This window comes from Protopterus annectens, chromosome 7.part0, assembly GCF_019279795.1.
Source record: "Protopterus annectens isolate FY-2018-M chromosome 7.part0, PAN1.0, whole genome shotgun sequence".
NCBI classification, from domain to species: domain Eukaryota; kingdom Metazoa; phylum Chordata; order Ceratodontiformes; family Protopteridae; genus Protopterus; species Protopterus annectens.
Window position 1 is genome coordinate 371,923,731 of NC_056739.1, and position 26,341 is coordinate 371,950,071.

Sequence of the window (26,341 nt, forward strand, 5' to 3'; positions counted from 1 at the left end):
GGGACCTTAGGGTTAGGGAGCGGGTAAGGTGAGTGTGCGGTAGTTACGGACCTTAGGGTTAGGGTTGGGTTAAGGTAAGTGGATAGCTAGTAGTGTATGCATGGTTTAGTGTAGGGTTTTGTGAAGTGTATTTGTGTGTGGATTATTTATTTTGGTGTGCTTGTGTTGTGTGTATGTTTGTCAGAACAACAATTTTTTTCCCTGGGAAAAAAATTGCTATTCTGAGTGTTTGATGTTATAGTCTTTTGATCAAAATGGTTCGATATTATAGCATTCGAAGTTTTAAGATTTCGATGTTATAATATAGACCTCCTAGTAATCCTATGAACCTATGAAAGTTCCAGCCACAAAAAACTATAATGGAAACCCAACCTGATACCACTGAAGATGCACATATCAGGTAGCTTCGACATAGCTGCAGATGGTTGACACCTTGGTAGAGTAGTGGCTTTTGTGCAAAAATGTAATGCTCTGGTGAGTTTCACTTCAATGTATTGTATTTTCTGAGCCAGCAGAGTGCTTGTCTTGGACTTTTCTCTTTTTCTTCACTATAGTACAAAGATGGGGTGCTAGGATGGAGCCCCCACATGGAGGAAGTGCACAGGGGATTACCTTCCTGCAAAAAAAAATGTGTATGTTATACAGTTCTAAACTCACCAGTCTCAGTAATTATTTCGGCAGTAAATGTCTAATATTTCTTTGGGTTATAAAAACACGATACAATGCACTGACAGCAGTCCTATTCAACAGGTGCTCTGAAGGGTTATGGTGGGATTGTTCAGAATGCAGTTCATCAAGCATTTCTGTAAATCTAGTTTTATAGGTTCATAGGTAAGTACTAGGCTGGCTACGCTTGCAGGCCATTTTAAGCTTAGCCAGTTTCCATTTTTGTACTCTAAGTAACCTTCACATTTGGTTACAGCTTGTCTTTACCCATCCCATGGTAGATAATTATATATTGCCCTAATGAGAATAACTGGGATCATACCATAAAAAAAATTGAGGGAACCCATGCATGGCATAAAGCAATTATGTGCTGTCTCGGGCCATTAGTAGTACAGGGGGCAGTCCTGGAATAAATTTTCTGTTTCCCATCCATAGATCTAAGTTGGACTTGAATATTGACTGGGATAAACTTTGTTTTATGCGAATGGACAGTCTGTTCCACAGCAGTGGTATACTCTGTGAGATATACCTGTCCCTCCAAACCATTCTGTTGATACTGCATAAGAGGTTTAAATCCATATGTCAAGTATTTCTGATGCCATTTGACTTGCTGATTTGCAGCAGATCCATCGGTAATGGGTCAGAGGATGTCTAGTATGTCAAACACAGGTCACCTCTTAGCAGTCTGCAGAATACCGAGTATAGTGACAGGGCTTTGAGTCAGTCCATGTAGGAAATGTTTAGGCCTTGAATCTTTTTAATTAGTTACTTCTATGGGTGTTCTGGCTGTGGTGGTGCTGTGGTAGCGTTGTCGCCTCACAATAAGACATTGTCCTGTTCGATTCTCAACTACAGCGTCTTCTGTGTGGAGACATGCGTGAATGGGCATACCTTCGTTGAAGGTTGTGCGTCAGGGCCGGCAACTCGGCATGTAAAAATCTACTGCCAATCATTAGCGGACCGGAGTTCCGCTGTGGTGACCCCTAACCAGGAAAAGCCAAAAGACACAACAACAACAACAACTTCTATGGGTGTTTCAGTTGTTGCATGCATCTGGGCACATACATGCCAAAGAGGGCATTTTAATTCAATGAGTGGCCTAATGAGGACTGAATAATGGGGAGGAGTGACATCCATAGATCTAGACACAGCCCCTTTGTTTATAAGCTGGGCAATTTAGAAGGACTTTCTTACACCATGATACACACTCATCTGTTATGGCAGAGAAGGTAAGAAAGCTGCAGTTCTATCCCCACAACAGGTGTTTGAGTTTCTGTGCCAGTACTGACCCTGCAGTAAAACACAATGCTGGTGTTGCCCTCCTGTGATACTGACCTTGAGATAAGATCTTATACCAAAGTCACAGCTACATGATTTGATGTTAGCTGAAGTGAATAAAAAGATCCCAAGTCACTTATCCCAAAATAGCAGGCTGCCTGTATTTTTCATTTTTCAGTCACAGATTCTTTCATTCTTCTCATAGCAATAAAATTAATACATAAATAAATAAAAGAAAAGAAGAAATCTAAAAAAGCACATCAAAAAGGTAATGGTTCTTTTGTAGAAACTGAGTAGACTGCAATCTCCTGGTGTGGAGGGAGCTGCAACCTCAGTTCAGGGAACTTTCAAAATCTTGAAGTCTCATTCACAAGTGAGAGCAAAGGGAATCATGAAATAGATGCAACAGAAGTGCTACAGGTTTTGAACTGGCATGTGGGGAAAAATGCAGAACTAAGTTATAGGCATCCTCTCAACTGTCTCCATAACTCCTAAAACTTGACATTTTTGAGATGTTCTAAGTTAATAGTGCCAGTATTTGAAACTATTACTAATTTAGGGCCTTTTCACCAATTATTTGTTGCTTTGTCCCTAGGTCTTGAGAAAAAAGTTGAGAGTTATGTTCATAGGCTGAAGCTTTTAGTTTCTAGATCAGTCTGCCTCAGCCATCCCTTCCTATGGTCATGAAATATGACTACATACTAAAAGAATGGGCTAGCAGATGCAAAGCAGCAGGAAATAGGTTTGGCTGCAGGGTAGTTGTGCACTCTGGCTGTGGCACAGTGAGGAGCTTGGCCGTCTGTCAGGACCTCAGTGTACATCAATGGAGACGAGTCAGTTGAGATAGCCTGGGCATCTTGTAATCATTCTCAGTGGAATGGGAAATACACCTAATGCAGTCCACTGTAAGGAGGCCCAGGCCCATGATTATATCCTTCAGCTTTGCCTTGGAATACCTTCAGATCTGCCAAGATGGCCTACAGGTTGTTGCTGGAATAGAGAATTCTGCTGTACTTTGTTTTGCTGCCAGCTTAATTCTCACTAGAACAAGTATATTAGGATTGATGGTAATAATTATATCAGGAAGTATGTTTCTTTATTTACACAATATTATTCCAGGATTTCTCATGGCATCATTATGGTCACATTTTCAAAATAACACTGCAGGAGTTTAAGAAGGATGCCCTGCAAATGGCAAGTACCAAACTATTTGTCAGAATATAAAGATGAGCTCTGATTTTAAACATTTTTTTTTTAAGTTCCCACTCTTTAATAAGCTATGGCTTGTATGAATATTTTTCCTGGCTATGCAGAACCACACAGTACATACATGCAGCAGAAAGCAGCCAGAGTACAAACATTGTAAAATGACAAAAAAGTTATGTTTAACCTCTGTATTATAAAGGCTAAACAACATAAGCCCTGTACTTATTACACTTTAAAATAGTGTTTAGAAATGTGTATAATAAACATATTTTGAAAGTGGGTTTTTATTTAGCTGGTTGAAATAAGCAGCAGACATGAATCAGAGTCCAACTACGTGTTCTAACTAGTTAGTCTGTATCATATAATACAAACTACTGAATAGCTTCTGGCATATCACAACGTAACATCATCTTATTTTGAGGGACTATATGTGACTTACTGGAAATGATTTCAGTTCTTCACATTTGGCATTTTAGATGGGATGCTAATCGTACACTAATGGCATCCAGCTGGTTCACCAGTTGAATTTTCTGATGGCTTACTGATGACCTGGATTGAAGAGTCTAGTCAGGTTCATCAAAGTAACATTCAGAGATTGTAAGACTGTGTACTCCAACAGTGTTCCCCAAATGCGGTCATGGGGAGATTACTGCCTTGTTACTAGAAAATGCACAAACCTTTGTATCTAAAGCAAGAATGGATGGGAATCCATTATTACTCTGCACTGCAGCTTATACAGTAAAGTCTTGGTTAACCGGCACCCATGGGGATTGATGGATGCTGGGTAACTGTAGTTTCTGGTTGCTTGAGAGTTACTATTAAAAATAAGCCTGACTAATACTGTACCCTATACTATTTGTTTGGTTGACTTGTTTGTAGGTTGAGGAGAGCGGGAATTTATTCCTGTCTTCCTTTTTAAAACTCTAAAACTCTAAAAACGTAAGGTATTTTTCTGCGGGGGGGTACCGAAAGTGCAACACATGAAAATTGTACTGTAGTTCTTCTATTTTTTTTTTTTTTTTTGGTTGCTTGAGAGTTCTGGTTGCTTAAGTTCTGGTTAACTGAGAGTTTACTGTTGATTTATTCACACTAATGAAAAATATAAAATGTGGCAGGACTGCTAAGCTTATATCTTACAGCATTTCATAATTCCAGATTTTTTTCTTTGTTCCATAGAACTTGACCTCTGGTTCTCATGAGTAGTAATTGGTACAACTCAAGGGAGAAGGCCAAACCCAAGGGGAAAAGCAATAGGAATATTTGACTTTATCATACATTTTTACTGATATAATTTGGTGCATAGTTTCGAAACAGCATGGAACAGCATGATAATTTCGGCTGTCTTTTTTAATGCTTTTGTTACAAGGACTCTACCTTAGAGGTGGCAGAACATTTTCTTTGCATCTTGTTCATCAGATGATATTTACAGCAGTGAAATACAAGGTGACTATCTACCACTCTGCAGTATGTTTCCATCGTCTCAGAAGCACTTCCTAAACAGCTATGTCATTCTTTTCCTTCTTTTAAGAAAACATTCACAGACATTTGGGGTACATTTTTATTAGGGGTAATATATGGCAACTGACCATGGGATGGCTAAGGCCAACCTATAACCAAATGGTATAAGATATTTCGAGAACAAAAAGGCAAATTGGATCGGTGTAAAATGGCCCGAAAGGACAGCTAACCTAGTACTTACCTATGAATCTCTGGAGGTGAATAGACATTGTGGAAGTTACTTTCACTGTCAGTGTAGCTCAGTAGGCTAACACAGCAGATTGCAGACAAGCTGCTTTCTCTTGACCAGAATTTGCTTCCCACATCCTTACTTACACATAATCTGTGTCAGCCCTGAAAACAGACAGTTGTGTCCAGCAGTATTTTTCATTTAACAAGACTAAAATGGACAAATATAATAAAATACCCTTGATCATTGTACCTTAACACTTCTTACATTGTGTCCAGTGTTTCTTTTAGTCCATTCTCCAAACACTTAATCAATTAAAAATTCTTATTCCTCAAGACATGTAGTTATCTAGGTGTTCACTACTTCATTCTTATGCTCATAAGCATCTAACTGAAAAGGGTCTACACGTCTCATTTTTAGCTACGGCAGTCTGGCTTTATTGGCCTAAATGCATAAATAAAGACCCGGAAAAGTAAGTAATGGATTATTGTGCATTAGAAAAAATTAAGCTGAAATATTTGTATAGTGTTAAGGGGTAATATGCATATATTTCATTCTGCCATCCTCAAGAGAAGTTTGAATTTCATTTTTCCAGATGACACGATGTTGCCAAGCTATCTTGTTCATAGGTTCATAGGTTCATAGGTTCATACTAGGCTATCTGCCCTAGGGCATTTATAAGCCTAGCCAGAGTATGTTTGGCTTTCGCCACCCATTTTAAATTAATTTTGCTATGCCCTTTTTCGAGGTTAGTATACTGTGCCTCTGTCTAACAGTGACACAGAAGTGATACCCAGGGTAAACCTATGATCTCCAATCCACTCATCAAGATTCCTCTTGAAGAGAGTCAATGAGGGACTCTGCCTAACCTGGACTGGGATTTTATTCCATAGTGAAGGGAGCCTCTGGGTTATAAATCTGTCCCTCCAGTATGTCCTATTTATTTCAGTGCTGAGGTTTGAGTCTCTTGAGCGTGTAGCTCGATGGGATTTGGATTTTTTGAGGTGCAGCATGTCCCTTAATTCTGGGTTGGACATGGCCTTATACGTCAGGCACAGGTCATCTCTGAACAGGCGGTATGCCACTGAGTAGAGCTGGAGTTTCTTTAACCGGGCAGCATATGGCATCTGTTTGAGCCCTTTGATCCTCTTGGTGAGGTACTTTTCGGGTCTTTCCAGTTGCTGCAGGTGTTTGGTAAGGTACATCCCAAAAGGGGCATTGTACTCGATTATGGGCCTGATGAGGGATGAGTAAAGAGGCACGATGACCTCCCCTAATCTAGATGTGAATCCCTTCATGATTAGGTGGGCTATATAAAATGTTTTTCTAACCACTTTGGCCACGTGGTTGTCAAATGAGAGATTGCTATCAACTTGGGTCCCCAGGTCCCTAATGACTTCTTCTGTACTTAATGGATTACCACCTATGTGGTAATTTGTGGGCACTTTGTTTTTGCCAAAGGGGATGACTATACACTTTTTGGTGTTTAGCTTGAGGCCATGGCTCTGGCACCAGTTGTCTGTTTCTATGAGGCCCTTTTGGAGGATGCTTGTGTCGGCTGGAGAGTCGATTATGGTGCCCAGTTTGCAGTCATCTGCAAACTTGGTTAGCCACAGTCCTTCCATGTTGGCCTGTACCTCCGAGAAATATATACCAAACAAGAGAGGTCCCAGGACTGAGCCTTGTGGGACGCCACTTGTAACTGGTTTGGAGTCTGACATGGCTCCAGCAATTCTAACCATGTGGGTTCTGTCCTTGAGCCAGTTTGCAACCCATCTAGTGACATAGGGGTTTATATTTAAGCTGGTGAGCTTATCTATAATGCCTGAGTGGGGTATTGTATCGAAGGCTTTTGCGAGGTCCAGATAGGCTGTGTGGACCACCTTCCCTTCGTCAATGGCCTTGGTGACTGTTTCAAAGAAGTCAACCAGGTTTAAGAGGCAGGATCTGCCCTTAACAAAGCCAAACTGGGTAGGATCCAGTGTCTGTAGGTCCCCAATATCTTTATTTATGAGGTCCATGATGATCCTTTCCATAGCTTTGCAGACCAAGCTAGTCAGGCTTATGGGGCGATAGTTTCCAGGGTCCGTTGAGGCACCACCTTTGTGGAGAGGGACCACTGTTGCTGTACGCCACTCTTTAGGTACATATCCTGTAGTAAGGCTGAGATTGAACAGTAGTTTTATGTTTGGGTTTAGCTCTTCTTGGAGTTCATGTAGGACGCAGCCTGGGACACCGTCTGGTCCCATTGATGCTGTGTTTTTTGCTTTGGAGAGGGCGGCTCCCACCTGAGCATCTGAGATATCGGGGGGGGGCAGCACTCTGCTGGGATAGATATTTGCCCTTTTGGTGGGGAGGGGGGGAGAAGTTTGCGCTGAACCTGTCAGCTAGGATGTTGGCAATGTCTGTGGGATCAGTGTATTTTTTGTCATTTTGGACTAATTCTGAGCATATCTGGGAATTCCCACCCAGGTTCCTAACATAACTAAAGAAAGCCTTGTGATTATCTTTAGTGTCCTGTGCAATTTTTCTCTCGAAGCTGGCCTTTGACGATTTTATGAGTGCCCTTAGTTTTTTGCTAATACTGATCAGAGATGCCTTCCCTTTTGGGATTTTGCTCTATCATGTAGTAGCTTCCTCCTTCTATTGTATAGTTTGTTTATGGCTGGGGTCCACCAGACAGGTCGTCTGCCTTTGGAGGATTGGGTCTTGGTTTTATTTGGGATTGCATGATCCATGCATTCCTGAAGGTGTTCATAGAATGCATTTATAAAGGATTCTGCGGTCTGGGCCGTATTTTCCACAGGCCCGGGGACTTTGAAGGATTCCACCTTGGTTTTGAGGAGTGTGAAATTTGCTTTAGAGAAGTTTTTCACTGTGGTTTTCTGGGCAGGGGGTGGGGTCGGGATGTGAATATCCAGTGAGATCAGTTTATGGTCTGATCTTACCAGTGAGGGATACACCTCTGGTCTGGAGCATAGAGTCCCCATGTTGGTGATGATCAGGTCCAGTATGTTTTCCCCTCTTGTGGGAGTGGTAACAAGTTGTTCCATAGCATTTGAGTTTATAAATTCTAGGAACCTTTGGGCAAGGGTGTTGGAGCTAGAGTAATGCTCCCAATCTATGTTTGGGTAGTTGAAGTCGCCCAATATAATGGTGTTCGGAGAGACCTTCATATTTTCCAGTGTTCTCAGGAAGGCCGAGTAGGGTTCCTGGGTTTGTGAGGGTGGTCTGTAGCAGGCTATAAACTGGAAGGCAGTTTTACCCACTGTTAGTTGCACATGGATAGTCTCTGATGCTTCGTGCTTTGCCACCAACCTAGAGGTGTGGGTATCTTTGATGAATATCGATACTCCCCCTCCTTTTGTGGTTCGGTCCAAGTTTTGGGGCCGAAAAGCATGGTATGAGGTATAACCTGGTAGTGCTGGGGTGCTCTCAGGAGTCCTGAACCAGGTTTCTGTTACTGCACAGATATCGATGTTCTCCATGCTAAGGAGAGTTTAGAGTGCGTGCATCTTGAGGTTTAGACTTCTAGCGTTGAGTAGTATTACTCTTAGTTTCTTATCCCTTGTGATACCTATGGAGGTGGGTTTGTCTTTTGAGCCTTGCCTAAAAAAGGCACTATGGGGTAGCAAGAGCCTTTGCCAATATCCGAAGCCCAGGGTGACAGGTGCAAGCCGTCCCTAGCAAAGCATCGTGGCTTGTCGTGCATATCATCCCAAGCTGACAGGCATTGGATCCCCTTTGAATGACACCAATACTTAAGCCAATTGTTGAAATTGATCATCTTGTCTTCATATTGTGGCATCATTCTTGGTGAGGGTAAGATGCTACTCAAGGTCAGGGTCATACCAGCCTGGGCTACATGTTCAGAGAGCTCCTCTATGTCTCTTTTCATGTAGTCCAGGGAGGTACGTCTCAGGTCATTCACACCAGCATGGACAATGACTGAGTCATATTTGTACTTGCCTTGGAGTGACCTGAGTGCTTGTGTTATGTGGCGGATCCTAGCGCCAGACAGGCTGCTCACCGTGACCTTCTCCTTGTTCAGCCTGGTGAGCAGGACGTCAGTGTGCCTGACGATAGAGTCACCTATTACAAGTGTATCAGGTGTGTTGTTTAGCCTTAAGGGCTGTGACTGTTCGGCACACTGGCTTTGTGAGATATGTGTTGCACGTGTTTTGTTTTGGGGTAGCGGTTGCTTGGGTGTCTGCTTTGGAGGTCTCTGCTGCTTAGGCAGATCTTTATTTAGAGCCTCCGAGTATGTTTTTGTGTGATTATGTGTTTGGTTTGCTGTCGTGGTAGGTCTATGTGAGACTGGAATTGTAGTGAGTGTGGTTTCCTTCTCCTCCTGACTGGTTATGCCAGTACTGAGTTGAGAGAGCTTAGCCTCCAGTTTGGCTATATGGTTGCATCTCTCACATGTGTTGGAATTTGTTGGGAGGAGGAGAGGGTTGTCTGTGTACATGAGGCAGTTGTAACATTGCCTCAAGATTCCCATATTCACCAGCTGGACCGGAGAGGAGATTGACAATTGACCTTTGGACATGCTAGAATAATATTGGGAATTCCTTTATAATTGAAAACAAGGGCCAATGGGGAGCGAGGGTGTAGTGCTTTTAATTTTTAGTGCCGACTTATAATTGCTTTAGTGAGCAAGTGCCAGGTAACAAGTGCAATGTGTTACAGGTAACTTAAATGCAAAAACGACAAACAGTAGCTTTCTTTCAAGCGAAGCAAAGGAAATAAGTACAGTAAGCAATGCAGATATCACTAGGGATCCACAGAAGCGCTGAGAAGCCGCGTTTTAGATGGAATTAGCATTCCAGGGAAATAACAAGCATACAAAACAAAGCTAGATTCAGCAGGCCTGGATCTAGTCTATGCTACAGCAAACAAGGTGTACCAATTTCAGTAAGATACAGTTCAAATATTCAGGCACTATAAACCTCTAACCAGAAATTCCCAGCAAAGAAGGGCAGAGTCCAGCCTCTCCTCCCACAAGAGTGCAGACCACGAACCTTCTTAATGTAAAATAACTGGCCTGAAGCCCAAGTGCTTAAACCAGAGCTAATACACTTTAAGAATAACAGACACTGAGCTCTCAATCAGCAGTTCCCAACTTAGAAGGATGAAAGCTACCTGTCCTGCCACCACAGTGCATGCCACAAACCTTCCTAATGTAGAACAACTGGTCTGAAACCCAAGTGCTTAATCCAAAAGACTTAGAATGATAGCTACACTTTAACCAAGTTACTACCAAGCAGTAATAAATACAACTGAATACTTTAAATAATGCCTGGATTAGTGCTCAAGTTATACAAACAAAGCTAGATTCAGCAGGCCTGGATCTAGTCTATGCTACAGCAAACAAGGTGTACCAATTTCAGTAAGAAGAAATTCAGATATGCATGCACTATAAGCCTTCAACCAGAAATTCCCAGCTCAGAAGGGCAGAGTCCAGCCTCTCCTCCCACAAGAGTGCAGACCACGAAGCCCTCTTAATGTAAAATAACTGGCCTGAAAGCCCAAGTGCTTAAACCAGAATTAATATACTTTTAGAATAACAGACATTGAGCCCTCAATCAGCAGTTCCCAACTTAGAGGGATGTAAGCTACCTGTTTTGCCACTACAGTGCAGACCACAAACCCTCTCAATGTAAAACAACTGGTCTGAAGCCCAAGTGTTTAACTAAAAGGCTTAGAATGAGTTACACCAAGCAGTAATAAATACAATTGAGAATGTTTAAGATGACGCAAAAGCAAAATAAAGTAGGCAGAAACACAAGTACAGTAAAAGCAGAAGATTTTTTTATTTTTTTTTTAGAAAAGTAGCAAAGGCAGTAGTAAATACAATTCTCATGCAGTGCAAGCTGGCACACTTGAATATGTAGCAATATTAGTCCACACACAGTTTGAAAAAATGTAATTAAATTAAAAAGGACTAAAAGCAAGTGCAGAAAGGGTTTATTAGGTAGAATGCGGTAAAGAGATGTCCTGGGGGAGTGTCTTAGATCAAATCTACAGTGGGGCGGGCACTGCAAAAGCCACCAAATTTAAACTACAACCAAGAATAGAGAGGGGGGGTGGGGGAGCAGTTTCAACACAGATGTAAGGAATGTGCAAATTATAAAAAAATATATATGCTGTTTTCTATAGATTTGCAGAGCAGTAAGACACAGATATCCAGCAGACAATTTAGCTCTATAATACAGAATAACACAGAAAATATACTCAGCTCTATAACTTGAAGATAGTTCTGTAAGGCTGTCTCTCAAACTAAGGTTCCAGTTTGAATACAGGTTGTTAATTAAAAGGAGACACAGCACTAGCTAAATTATATCAGCTGAAAGACAAGGCAGGAAATGAGGGGGGTGGGGGAGCAGTTTCAACACAGATGTAAGGAATGTGCAAATTAACATGCATTTGATAGGGAATTGCTTGTTTCTGTTTTTTTACTCCTTGATATTATCTGTCTATCTGTCTATCACTGTATCTATCTGTCTAGGATAATCTGTAATTCAAACAGCAAAGACTGACAGGCTTACCAGATCATCAGGTATTAACGGAGGTAATAAAATGTCATAATGCACAACATATACATTAATAATGATTTGTCATAGAAAGTCCTAGAGAGTGTATTCCATTTTAGCATTGAGTGATCATAATATGTTTTCAAAATTTCTAGTCAAACATTATACAATTTAGGATCACATTTTGGGTTGCTAGATGAGTAGCTAAGGATCAAAAGCTAGTGAAATCGCATTAAGGCTTTGTTAGAGGGCGATCAACACATGTGACATCCAGTAGTCATCAAAGTAAGCACCTACTCTGATCCGAAGAGAATCTGAAGAGAGCCCCTGAAGTGGGAAGACTGCATGGAGAGATCCATTATGACCCTAAACTTCCTATGAGATTAATGGGATTTAATGCTGTATGATGTCACATGACAGTGACTACTACACACTCACATCCACTAGAGGCTAGATTGGCCATTCTAGGAGGATAGCCATAACCTAGCAGATACTCAGAGGCATCAACACAAATGGTACCTGAAGTAGAATAGGAACTGAAAGAAATTAAATACATCTTATCATCTCTTTTTGCAATCTGTCAGTAAGGAATCAACCAGCAAATGTACTTCATGCAGGTTCAGGTTGCTGGACAGTGAGACATTTCACAGAGTTACATTTGTTTGGGGACAGATCTCTTAAGTCGATTCAGATGCTGAGGTATATAGTTGTAGAAAATTTACTGCAGGTACAAAGAAGCATACAGCACCAGGCCCACAGCTTCAATATTCAAGTGGCCAGGAGGAAATAATGTCCATGACCCCTAAAGTACCTAGGCAGAGCAAGATGCCCAGTGGACATGTCAGTTGCAGTGAAAATTACTGTACGATTTGCAATGCTTTTATTAATGGTGTGTGTTGGCCACCTCCCCCTTTCCAATATGAAAGGAACATTGCCTTAATCACATAGTGAGCATGACTACAGTAGAATGTAAAACTTCCTTCATGCTGTTGCAGACTTCTACATCTTGCACTTATATAAGCATGTACTATACACCATGTACATTACACATGACTTCCCCTGCCCCCATGCACTTGGTTACTGAAGTTGTGGGTGAAGCTGTACAAGCTTCTCTGTGCCCTCAGTTCATTTGTGACAGATGTATGTCTCTGTAGCTGAATTTCACTTTAACCATGCATGCCCATCCAAAAGTACACCAAGGAAATGTTTTGCCATCTAGCAGCCTAAGCCCACTTCATACTCAGTTGTACCTAGCTCATGCCATGTACTATTACTTGCATGTTGATGGTCTTGTATTCCCAAAGGAGCAAGACTGTGACCTTTTCCAGTGCACACATGAGACAATACCAGTGGAAAATTCCACTTTATCTAAAGTTCAGTACAAATCAGTCACTTAAAATGTAAAGAAATCATACTGTTTGTCTTTTGGCTTTTCCCGGTTAGGGGTCGCCACAGCGGAACTCCGGTCCACTAATGATTGGCAGTAGATTTTCACGAACGTCAAGGTGCCAGCTCAACATTCAACCTTCAATTAAGGCACACCCATTTCCGCATGTCTTTCAAACTCCCACCCAACTGCGGGGAGGACATGCAGACTCCACACAGAAGGCACTCCCCACACTCCAGGACATGCAGACTCCACACAGAAGGCACTCCCCGCACGCCAGCTGAAAATCAAACGTGAGAGCCTCTTGCTGTGAGGCAACAATGCTACCGCTGCACCACCACGGTATACTGAAATACAAAAAAAGTTATGAATCTGAATCATTACCTGACATGTATGCAATAATTAATATAGTAAATTATTGAACATTAGATTTCATTTAAGGGTATAACTGTGTGTGAGGGGGCACATACACAGGGAAATGACAGAAAGAAGGATGGAGGAGGACGTTTTAGCATGAAAGTATTATGTGGGTACCTATACTGACAAGCAGAAAGAAATTACTAAGACACTGGATTTTAGTTAATAGTGTAGTAAGACACAGCAGGTTAAATTAATTTATAAAAATAAAAACATGATAATTACACAGGACAACAGAAGACAGTTACAGTAGAGACAAATAACTTTTAAAGTAGCCCAGAATGTCTGAAGAGAGCCTTAGCTGCAGTCTGCTTTGCTTGTATTATACAGTACATACATTTGGTAACCCGTAGCAGAAAACTCACACACCTACAAGCATAGGATCCTGCATGACCCCATCTAAAAATCACTAAAGAATACTACCAGAGCACCGTGTTTTTAATTTTAATACAGTACAATACATATTGCCTCTTAGTTCAGTGGAAAATTACATTTCTGTATTATGTCAGTCTGAACACTAAATATGCCGTTGATCAAACATAACTCAGTAGCATTCAGGATATTTCACAATATATGTTCTATATAGTTCATTTTACACTGCATTTAACCTTGTGAAGCCTTTAATATTTTACAGACATCCCCAAGGTAAACAAAGTTACTGATATTGTCTCTTTCATATATTTTCCCTGGAAAGTAAAAAATGTATTCAGATAAAATAGCTTATAATACAAAAAACACTCCCCCATCTATAATGCTTCACTTTAATACTTGAACATTATGTTCTTCACAGAAATTGAAATGCAAATGCACAGCTGCATCTGTTTCAATATTTAAACCAATAAAAGATGGAGTTCATCACTTTCCTTTGAAACAGCTTTATAAAACATCAATTTTATATAATGAAAAATTTATAAGACATATCTTAGATGTCAAAGTGAAGACACTTAGGAAGTCAAGTCAGTGTATCTTTGTGGATTAAAGTGGGATTTTTCTTATAGTTAAGTCAAAAATCTTTCTGAGTACATAAACAAAGTCAGCATGATTCATTTTGTGTGTTTTGATTTCCTTTGTACAGTTCTCAGCTTGCTTCACTCTTTTTATCATAATGGTTAATGTGAGTTGTGGGAGGTCCAGGGTAAAGTATAATTTTTGGAAAAAAAAAATAAGAGGAGACATTATCTTCACTGGAAAACCAGCCACTTAAAACAGCATCTGTTTTGAGTGGGTGCTCATGTGTTTGTGTGTGTGAGTGAGGGGGGTGGGGGACAGCTAATAAAGTTATGCAGTAAAACCTAGCCTAGCAGAAAAATATGAATACAGAGAGAAAGAGAGAATTAGAGAATTCCAGTCTGAAATCTTTAACTGACACAACATTTCTCTCTCCCAAATTCATCTTACTTTTAAATTCATGCATAGTAGTACATTTCTAATGGTATGATAAAAGTAATTCCATGTGTTTAGGATTCTGCCATTTTTTTCTTCATGTTGTTATAATTGCCAGGGATCATAGCAATCAGAAACTTCTGAATGAAACCACAGGCACTGAAAGTACTGGATCACTGATCTAATTTAAAATCGTGAGAACCATGAAAAGTGAAGAGGAACAATTTTACTACAGATACACAAGGCACAAGTAATGCAGAGTACCTCATACACTAAGCAATCTACAAAATGGACATGAAGTGGCCAGGAAAAGGAAGACTTCACTTCTGTGCTCATGTTACCTGAAAAGTAGCATGTGAGCTTCTATTTTGTGGCATATAGACTTAAAATTCTAGTTTTGAAATACCTTGATGATAGTATAGCAGACATTATGCAAGCAACACATCACAGCCCCTAAATATTTTCTCTGATGATTCTTTTCACCCATTTATATTAGTCAAAATATTGTGTGGCTAAGGTACACCTTGGATGATATGCACATATAGAACCATTTTGGTTCCCAAATATTTGAACAAGTTATATGTACAAACAACTATTTTTCTCCTGATGCTTTTATATAGCATTGTGCAACATTTTAAAAATTGTGGACTTTGCATGTGAATAAAATTACTGGCAACATGCTTTTGCAAGTTCAGTCTCCCTTTTGAGTTGGAATCTGGTAGCTGTAGTTGTAAGACAATAATACTTACACCAGATAGATATGAATCACATCAGTTTAATTATGACAGTCAACATAAATGCAACTAGTATAGAGGTAAGAAATTACAAGGTCACTTACCTGTATGAACTCTGTGATGTGTTGATGCAAATATTAACCTTCCCCACAAAGTTATAAAACAGAATATAAACAGAAAGGCCCATCTGCTGAACCTTTGAATGCCTTTTTCAGTCATTCTGAAAAAGAAATAAATAAATAAATACATGAAAACAAGGCTTAACAATAACTTACAAAGTATAAACACTGCATTGCTAAAGAAAATAAAACAGGTAACTGTAGTACCCTGATGCTTGCAAGCGCACAGCAAACTCTTCAAATCAAAAGACACGAGCAAATAAGTAGATAATTGATTCACAGCATTTTATTCAAGCTAAGGCAACAAATGGTACAGGTTGTACCCCTACACTCAGTCTGCTTCAGACCAAACTGAATGCAGGATCCAGAAGGTTCAAATTAAACTAAAAGCACCATTTCCTTAAAAATGTCTCATAACTCTTAAATCAGAATTGATTGACAAGACTTCAATCTTCAGATGAACTGACCAGTGATACAGTTAATCAGCCACTTCTCGGAAACAGGTTGCTGCGGTTAGCAGTGGACTGGCTAATCAGCTTGAATTAGAGGTTTGACTAATCATAACAACTGAAGTTAACCCATTAGGATTGTAGTGGTGGTAAGGGAAATTACCCCAAGGGAAAATAGCCAGTGGATCTACACCTGCATGGGGAGGATAGAATAGCAGGGAGAAAACAGATTAGATGTCTGCCAAGCTTAATCAAGCCAAACATGCTATACTTTTCAAAGTGAAGAATTCTAGACTTCTCCTTAGAACCCACTCCACAGCTATATCTAGCCTCACATATCTACAAAACACTAACTAACCATAACAAATATTTCTGCCACCTTAACAACCTAACCCAATGTGGTGACATCTACTCTAATCCTGGACCCACTCAGGACCACACTGTCCCAAACTTCCTCCAAAAAGCATATTATGCTTGTCACCCTGAATATATGCAGCATCTGTAACAAAATTACCAAATTTCATTCCTGGCTAACACAGTACTACCCGGACATACTAGCTGTCACTGAAGCTTGGTTAAAACCACACATCAAAGACACAGAATTTCACCCACCTGGTTTTAACATACTGAGAAATGACATAATCAACACAAAAGCAGGAGGTGTAGCATTAATCTGTCCTAACATTTATACACTTCTATCTCTCTCCAAATCAATTCCAACCGTTTATAATGCTGAAATTCTCATTGCATCATTGAAACTAAACAATAATAAACAACTCTGTACTGCAGTAGTCTATATACCCCTAGGACAAAACATCCCTATACTGGAAGACATTCTTTCATGGATGTCTAAAAACATCTCTAATGCAACAGTAATCATGGGAGATGTCAATTTCAATTGGCTAAACCTATCCACTGACTCACCAACAAATAGTAACAATCTCTATGGATTTGCACAACTCATCACCCCTCCTGCTAGAACACAAAACAACAAGAATTTAAGTTCTGCCATTGACTGGATCCTTGTCACTGATCCCCTCAAATACTCTGACTCTGACATACTTCCCAATACACTAAGTGACCACCTGCCTGCATATACCTATAGAAGCACCCCCCCCAAAAGCCCAAGCCCATACCTACAAAACATCCAGAAACCTAACAAACTTCAGCCTAAACCTGTTTAATAATTTATTAAAATTGTTCAACCAGTCTATATTAAAAACTCTACCTTTGGATGATGCTGTCAGCTATTTCTATAAACTATTATTAGATACTTTCAACAACTTCGCCCCTCTTAGAACAGCTAATCATGCACCTTGGCTAACCAAATCCACCAAACAAATGCTACAAATCAGAGATAGAGCATGGAAAGATTGGCTAAAAAATAGAAATGATGCAAGTCTCCAAAACTACAGGCAACTACATGATAAAGTAAAAAAAAACAGTCAATGCTGATAAAAAATATATTTTTTTTCCACAGCAATTAACCAACCATAAAAACAACCCCCAAACTTTCTGGAAAACCATCAAATCACTTCTTACCCCTGGAGCCAAACAAAATCCTTTTCCAAACATAGACAATACACCAACTGAAGTGGCTAATATGTTTAATACTCACTTCATAGACCGCATAGTTAAATTAGTCAGACTCTAACTCTACTACAAATTCTAACTCTGCTACTAATCACATTCTCCACTTCCCTCAAACAACCAATAAGTAATAAATCCATCATAACCCCATTGCAGAAAGGAGGTAAATCTAATGAACAAACAAACTATAGACCCATCTCTGTATTTTCCCCTCTTTCGAAACTGATAGAAAAGTGCATACATATACAATTGCTAAACCATCTTATCCATAACAATCTCCTTCAATCCACTCAGCATGGCTTTAGGGCAGCACACAGTACTACAATCACTCTTATCTCTTTTACTGATATCGTCAACAATGCTAGAGACTCCAGCCTATAAACCTCTGTAGTACTACTAGATCTGTCAAAGGCCTTTGACATGGTCTCACATGTCAGACTTCTTCAGCAACTATCATCATTAGGTTGTTCACTACCCTCCACGCTATGGTTTAATAAATACCTATTCAATAGAAAACAATGTGTAGAGTGGCAAGGTTGCCTATCTCAGTACCAGACTAACAAAACTGGAGTCCCACAGGGGTCCATTCTCGGACCTCTTCTTTTCAATATCTTCATCAATAATACACACTCCTGCCATCACAGCACATTAATCCAATATGCCAACAATTCCACCATCATTTTCTCTTCTAACAACATACCAGACCTGTTGCAAAAAACACAGAATGCCTTTACCTCAATAGAATCATGACTAAATGATGCACAATAACTGCTTAACCCTAGCACAACTAAACTTTTACTTTTTACTCCTAAAACATTCTCATCTGAATTTAAAATCGATTCCCAAAATAAAACAGGCATTGAAATTATAACAAATGCTAAGCTACTGGGTATCGCCATAGACAACAAACTCACATTCGACCAACACATACATAATGCTTTAAAAAAAATAATTTCAAACTAGGGACACTTTATAGGCATAAAAGCTTTAGGGATCAAAACAACAAAAGGACACTAGCAGACACCTATCTGATCCCCCTCTCTACTCTATGGTGCTCCCATTTCTATTAACCTACGCATGGCACCTAAAACCAAATCTCAGTCTTGTTATTACAAAATTACCAAATTTGCTACAGGCTCATCATACTGGACCCACTACTGCAATGCTCTTAAAGAGCTAAACTGGCTTGCATTCTCCCACTATCTTGACTACCTACAGCTTTTATTTGCACAAAAACTAATATACAAACCTGATAGTTGCTTTAAAATCTATTTTGCATACCTACATTCCCACCAAAAATCTCTGTTCTTCTGACAGAGAACTTATTAATGTACACAAACCCAAGAAAAGAGCCAGTCAGTGGCTCTACTTGTATGTCATAGCTAAGCTATGGAACAATTTACCAAACAATATTACCAGTATAGATAATACCAAAAACTTGAAGCTTACACTAAAAATCTACTTATTCAGCTCATGGATGCGCCTATGCCCTACAACCAGCATCTAACCCCCACCTTCCTATTTTTTTTTGTCCCTCTCCTTTCATCTTTCTCTCTACCCTCCTAATTCTCCTACTAACTTTAATTTTTCTCCTTTTGCCCCCTCATATATTTCCCTCTCTCTATCTCTACATCCCTTTCCCACTAATTTTTAATTTCTTAATATAACACATCACACAATCTCCCTAATAACTTATTCCAACATTTAAACTTCACTTTTACTTCTACCCTTTTACTCCTTTCACTTGCAATAATTGGTCCCTCGGGACCAAACTACGCCAACCGTGGGTAAATCCCGCATTACCCACACCCAGGCGTGGGTTATTGCTATATTATTCCACTACAAAAAATTAGAACCAAAGAGACCATCTAAAATAAAATCTGTCGGTTCATTACTAACTCCCCAGCAATGAACACCTCTGCCTCTTGCCACAGCTGAATGGCTCACAGTACATTTGAGAAACAACATCCTACTAGGATAATTTCTTTACAAAGCTCTTTCGTGTGAGGCATCATCTCCTCTCACTCATAAACTTTCACCCAAACCCCCACATACTGTATAATCTCAGGAGTTTGTTTTAATCTCAGCCCACCCTACTAACTCCAAAAACTGAACTTTATTCCACTGACCATGCATTCTCCATCCTAGCACCTAAACTATGGGACTCCATTTCTCTCTCAATCCAAGACATCCTAAGTACTTGGATTTCAGACAACAACTCAAGGAGCACTTCTTCACAGCCAAAGTGCAGCTACGCTCACTCAGATCACATTACATGAAAGCTGCAGCTCTCTCATGCCCCTTTATTTGATGTCATGTTTCCTTATCTCTTCTTGTCATGCCTTTACATACTGCATCTCATTCATCCCATGTCCCTCTTCTATTTGCATCTCTCTCTCACTTCTCCTTTCTACTTCTCTTCCCACTGCATGACTCTCTCACCTTTTCTTTGTCTTCTCTCCATGGTGTCCTTTCCTACAACTATTCTCACTTGCCTCTTCTAATGTCTTCATACTTGTCTGTATAATGATATGTTGTCACCCCTGTAGTATAAGCCATCTGAGTTATTATGCCTACATCTTATCTATACATTTCTAAGCAGAATACCATTTTCCATCTATATTTTGACATTGTAAACTACTTCTTGAACTAAATGTTGTGACATATTCTTTCATCTGCAAATATATATCTATATATATATATATATATATATATATATATATATATATATGTATATATATATATATATATATATATATATATTATTGCACCTGTGAATGTTTTGTTCATTTCCTATGTGATCCTATTTATCCATGTTGTGCATGAAAATGGCCCATTGAGATCCAGTAAGCAAATATAAATAAAATAAATATACAAATAAATAAATATATACATAATATTTTTAGAGTAACAGTTTACAAATACCTTGACAAAGTAATTATTCTTCATCATGAAATTAATAAAGTAGTACTCTTTTGAAATATATTTACATTGAAAACATTCCCTCATTTGCAACAGATACATATTTAAAACTCAAACTTGATTTATTATAAAAAGGCACTCATTCCATATCTAGGTTTTGCATCTAGTATGCCCTCAGGCCTAGGGGCAGCTGTGGTTGTATATCTATACTGAAGGAGTATATTGATTCTAGACAGATGCACAGTGACCAACACACTGTATTCATAGAACTCCAAATTACCTTTAACAGCTTAGCTTATAGCCTTTCATAGGACATCCTCCATAAAGATTAAAATCATGTAAGATCACTTAGATGTTCTCAATGAACTCCTTAGTGATAACAACTCTGTTATATGGGTGACTGTAACAATCCCTCAAGTCAGTGGAGCACCTACATCTCCAGTATAGGGCATGCCCAGAAATTATTAGATTTAATATATAAAACTTTGGTGGATGAATTAGTTAATAAATCAACTACAGGGTGTAATACTCAATCTCGTCCTAAAGAGTGTAGCTATCCTATGCACTATTCCCCGGTATCTCTTACCCTGGCTAAGTTAACAATAAACTGGTCACCTTCACCTTCAATATCTCTAGCTCTTGGATCAAATATTTTGAAATTCAAGGATTTCAGACTTACTAACATAACCAAATTCAATGATAAGGATGTGAAATTCACTCAAGATAACATTGGCCTAAATGTTGCCTCAGCAAGTAGCTTCACTAGGAAGTTCTACTTCCATTTAGACAAATGCATACAGCTGTCAGTCCCATCCTGGATAAAATATATTGTGAAATTCAAAAACAAACTGTATTGATGGTCCACCTACATAAATAAACTCTTAAAAAAAAAAAAAGAAAATAAACTCTGTAAATTATGCAACAGGACCAAAATCTCTCTTATCAAAGACAGTATCAGAAGTATGACCAAAAATTTGAAAAATCCAATGAAGTTTACTAAAGCAGCCTATGAATGTATGTTAGTTTATGAGGGAGGCTAATGGCAATAATAAATCCATTTTCAGCTGTTTAAGATCCAGATGTTGCACAAGCATATGGCTTCACTAGGAATTTCTATATCCATTTAGACAATTGCACAGAGCTGGCAGTCCCATCCAACTATATTGTTAAATTCAAAAACAAACCCAAATGGTGGTCCACCAGCATAAATAATCTTTTGGCAAATAAATACCCTTAAATTATACAAGTCCAAAAACTCTGTTATCAAAGACAATCTCATAAATATGACTAAAACTTCAAAAAGACCAGAAATTTACTAAAGCAGTCCATGAACATGGGTTAGTTTCTGATAGTTCGGGAAATTATAAATCTTTCACCACCCGCATAAGGAAAATACAAAATAATACCCAACATTGCTCTGAACTTATTCATGGACCCCAAAAGACAAAGCCAATATACTGTCAAATATATTCATAGCTAATTTTGCCCCAGAAATGTCTATCCAAATCCATACTTTCTCAAATCCCTTAAAATACATATCATCACTAAAGAACATGAATTCATGATGTTTTCCAAAACCAAAAATACTTCTTCAATAGGGTCTAACAATGTATCTGGTTGTTTAGTAACATATACTGAGCATGTTCTGACAGAATCAGTCCTGAAACTGTTTATCCTAAGTATAACTACTGGTCTTGTCTAAGGAGTGTACATGCCACTTCATAAGAGTGTCCACACCTGTAACCCCAGTAATTATAGAGCTGTCAGCTTGATAATTCTCTTCTGCAAGGCCATGGAATTTATTATATCTGACAAGATAAACTATAATTTCAAAAATCAAATTAGACTCAGTTTGCAACAGTTTGGCTCTGTCTAGGATAGATTCTGCGTAATGAATTTGGTTAATTTCTTCAAGAGGGTTACTTAAGTTGTCAGTAGTGGTTGTGGTATTTACGTGGTGTACCTTAACCTGGCCAAGGAGTTTGAGACCATATTCACTGTTGGCATTCTAAGTATGCTTAATGCATTGAAAATTGATGTCTGTGGTAAGTTGGGTGGCAAACTAGCTAAAAGACGAAAGGGACATAAATATTCACCAGCAGATGAATAAAACAAAATATAGAGAGACTGGTTAATAATGCAGCATCTTCCCCTCATCTGTGCATATTAAAGTAGTGTGATACACTATTATCCTTCAAAATGGATCTTAGTTCACTGGATGGGTACTTACAAATCCACCTCAGGATTGACTAGCCTATTTCTCATAGGGAGAGAAGTTTGAGGCATGAGGTTGGGTACTGGTGAGGTGTGATTTGTTGTTAGAGACTCTTTCCTTAAAATTCTTCTGATTCTTATGAAAGCATTGAACAGTAGCATCCTGTTGGCTATCAGGTCTCTTTTCTGAATACTGCATTTCTTTGTAACAAAGGTATTGTTTTAAATTACTAGATCTCCTGAAAATTAATTTTGTCCATTCTGCTAATATGTTCTTAAATCCATGAAGAAGCCAAAGTATGCCCAAATGTTTTCCGATTATATACTTAACACTTCTCATTCATCTATTAACAGCCATAGGCAAACATGAAGTCCCAGAGTCTGTTTCCCCACCCATTTTTGGCATCCTCCAGTAAGATTTGTTGATATCACAAAGGCAGGGTGTACATTGTTCAAACTCTGAAAAACAATTGCTGACTGTAATTTTCTATGCTCAAAATCAGTTACCATTTGATGTAATAGATGTATAGTAGCATACCAGATAGTTCACATGCACAGAACTATTAAATGTACATTGTAGGTGCATGCTACATTAGTGCAAATTAGTACTAGATTTTGTAAACTTCCTATAGTCAAAGGTTATTCTACAGCAGCCTGGTAAAAACTTCAGGTTTATATTTAAAATGTTTTGCTTCTGTCAGAGACATTATTTTTAAATTGTAAAAAATCAGTGAAGTCAGGAATACATTTGAGCACAATCCAAGTTCTGCATAGCACTCCTACTCCCCACAGTAGGAAACTATCAATAAAGTACCTAAAATAAAGATAAAATACACTTAAAACTGTGACATTTCACTTACTACATTTTGTTTTTCATAGCCTGATAAAACAATATTAAAATACTTGTTTGCTACTGGTGTACTCATTGTAATTCTGGAGATGTATGATAAACTGTTTCCTAAAACAACAATACATCATTTTCAAGTACAAGTAAAAAGTACTCTCCAAAAACAGTGAAATTAATTCCATCCCACAACAATGAGGTGATAAAATTGGTCTCACGGGCATCTTGTATGAATATTTATATATGTATGGCAGGCCACAGCTGGTCAGTACCGTAATATCATAGGCTATACTTTTTGGTTCTGTGATTTCTTAATTAATAGCAGTAAATATATTGCATTGTGCTTTATCATCCCTCAAAAGACTTTAAAACAGCTGCTGTATAGTCACATTTATCCATGACAATTGCAACCACGGCAATAATCTGGCATCCTATAAAAAGAGGGGGAGTAGAACTAAAGGTGAAGGAGTATGGAGCCAGGTAGGCTATCCTTGACTATGTATCAGTGGTTAATAGAAATGGCGTGAGGATGGGACAACTGACCGCAAGCTGCCTGGCATTATCACCATCCACCCGCATGAACAAACTGAACCTTATTCAGTAACACAAACCATGAGAAATGGAAGAGTACTGCTAAAAGTTCCAAGTAATATAATCTGTGCGTCAGCGGGACAAGAGATCCATCAATGTGGTTGAATCCAGATAAATCCCTGAGTAAAAGATGCCAAGCCCAGAGAAAAAGGACACTATTAAGATCTGTTAGAGATTTGAAGAGACCCTCAGTCAGAAGTGAAAAAAAAAACATGGGGGTTGAGGTAAGTAGAAGCTCAAAGTGGCTTCAGAGAAAGGGTGAACCTGCAATGACAGAAGACTATAAAAATCAAAAGTATAAAGAATGAAAGAAGGAAAGTGCTGCAAATATGAATGAAAATAAAACTATTGAAAGCAGAAATTCCAACCAATGTATTTATACCTAATGATAGGGTTGCTCAGTTTTAAACTAGCCATTCAGTAAGGTGAAGATAGTGATCCGGACCAATAACAGAGCAGCTGGTAGAATGGAAGAATAGAACTGGCCAATAGCTATGGATGTATCGAATCCAAACTCAATGAGTTTCTGCAAGCCTGGTACAGCAGCTAATGTTTCTGCAGGAGGGAATCCAGCCCCAGGTAGCAAAAGAGCATGCATGTGGCTGAATATGACAAAAATCACAGTGGTAATGATCTGTGAGGTTCCTGCAAAAAAGAATCATCCAACAGTGATGGAGATAGCAACATGCAGTAGTATGCTAGTCAAAATCAGCTGCAGACATCCTGGAGTGGAATGGAGCAAGAAGAAGAGGCAAACGCTGAACCACTCACCAAGCAGATGACCTAGTAAAGAAGAAAGTTGCAGGAATTGGCCAAAACCAACAACAAAAAAGAAAAGCCATAAGGTTAAACTGCTTCTCTGCTCTCAGGATCTGGGAGCAACTTTAGACCCATGAGGCAGAAAACTGCATTAACTATTGGTGCTATCAAACCAGGCAAATTAATATGAGACCATAAAAAACTCAACAATTGCTATAAAGTAACCTACCACACCGCAATCCAAATTGCCAGCAGTCCATCTATGCATTCATAACCCTTTGCACATGGGGTTAGGGTTTCACATCAACAGTGACAATCATCTAGAGCCAATGTTCACATCGTCAAGTGTCTAACCCTGCACTGGACAAAGTGCCACCACTCGTATAAATAAATAAACAAGCAAACAAACAAACAAACATACAAACAAACCACAATGACTACCAATAATTAAATAAACAAATACATTTATTAACAGAACTGAGCAAGAAAAACTTACTAAATCATTAAAAATTTAACAGAGTTATTTACCTGCCAGTATCAATAACTTACCAGTAAAGGCACTGATAATATTGTATCATTAATTCTTAGTATTTCATAGGCATATAATCATAGCTGGATTGTGGGCAAATGGAACCCAAGGCAGGGGTAATGGATCAGTCCCCCCCCCCAGCCATTTTAGTGTCCCCATTATTTGGACATATCTCCCCAGTTGGTGGGAGACTGGCCTAATGGTTAAGGTGTTTACCTTACAGACACAAGGTTCAGGGATTGAGTCTCACATGGGGTAACTGGCTAGGCTTAAAATGGCCTGAAAGGGCAGGTAGCCTAGTACTAACCTGTGAACCATAAACACTGTACAAACCTGTCAATATAGATACCAATTTCTTTATTTACTTCTACAATTATTTAAAGATGTTAGGATTTAATTTAAAACTTTTATTTTAAATTTTATAGCACAAACACTGATAGCCATTTCCTAAACAAAACAATATAGTCTCACACTGAAAAAAGACTTGACATGAGCAACAGTAAACATCTCTGCCCTTGAATCTCACATTCATAGAAAATGATTTTTGCCAGTGGTGGATTAAGTGTACCTTTGGGCAGTTTTCTAACCATGGGCTCATAGCACACATTTTTTAGGACCATGCATAAATGATTATGTTTATTAATTCACCTTCCTGACTGCATTAAATTATATTTGTTGTTTAATACAGCACTGCTTCTTACAGAATATTTAAACTTGTAGCTAATATATTTCCAGTAAGCAGTGAAACAAAATGTATGAACTAATAATGGCAGAACTACCCATTTCAGAAAATGTCAACCATAAAAGGCCACCCAAATGCTGTCATTATAACCACCAATATTAGCTAATGTGCACAGTCTCTGCAAAAATATAAATCAGCTGAGTAATTCTACATTAAATAGAACTATAGCTAATGAAGAGGTTGCTGCTGGCGAACAACTTTGCATTTCAACTATAAATTCAGTGGCTGCTGCCCTTGAATAATAAATTCCCTGTGTTACATTAAAAAAAATGGTGTGTGTCAGCAATTAAT

The 26,341-nt window shown here is 38.8% G+C and overlaps 1 protein-coding gene across 2 annotated transcripts in view; it reads right to left on the reverse strand.

Annotated features, from left to right (window-relative positions):
- The window catches only part of TAFA3 (TAFA chemokine like family member 3), a 1,368,023-nt gene that overhangs the window by 836,074 nt on the left and 505,608 nt on the right, over positions 1 to 26,341 (reverse strand). For both annotated transcript variants that reach the window (XM_044076935.1, XM_044076936.1), the window contains exon 3: positions 15,396 to 15,511. In XM_044076935.1, the coding sequence (XP_043932870.1) occupies positions 15,396 to 15,510 (115 nt within the window). In that variant the 5' untranslated portion in view covers position 15,511. The remainder of the gene's footprint in view (positions 1 to 15,395; positions 15,512 to 26,341) is intronic.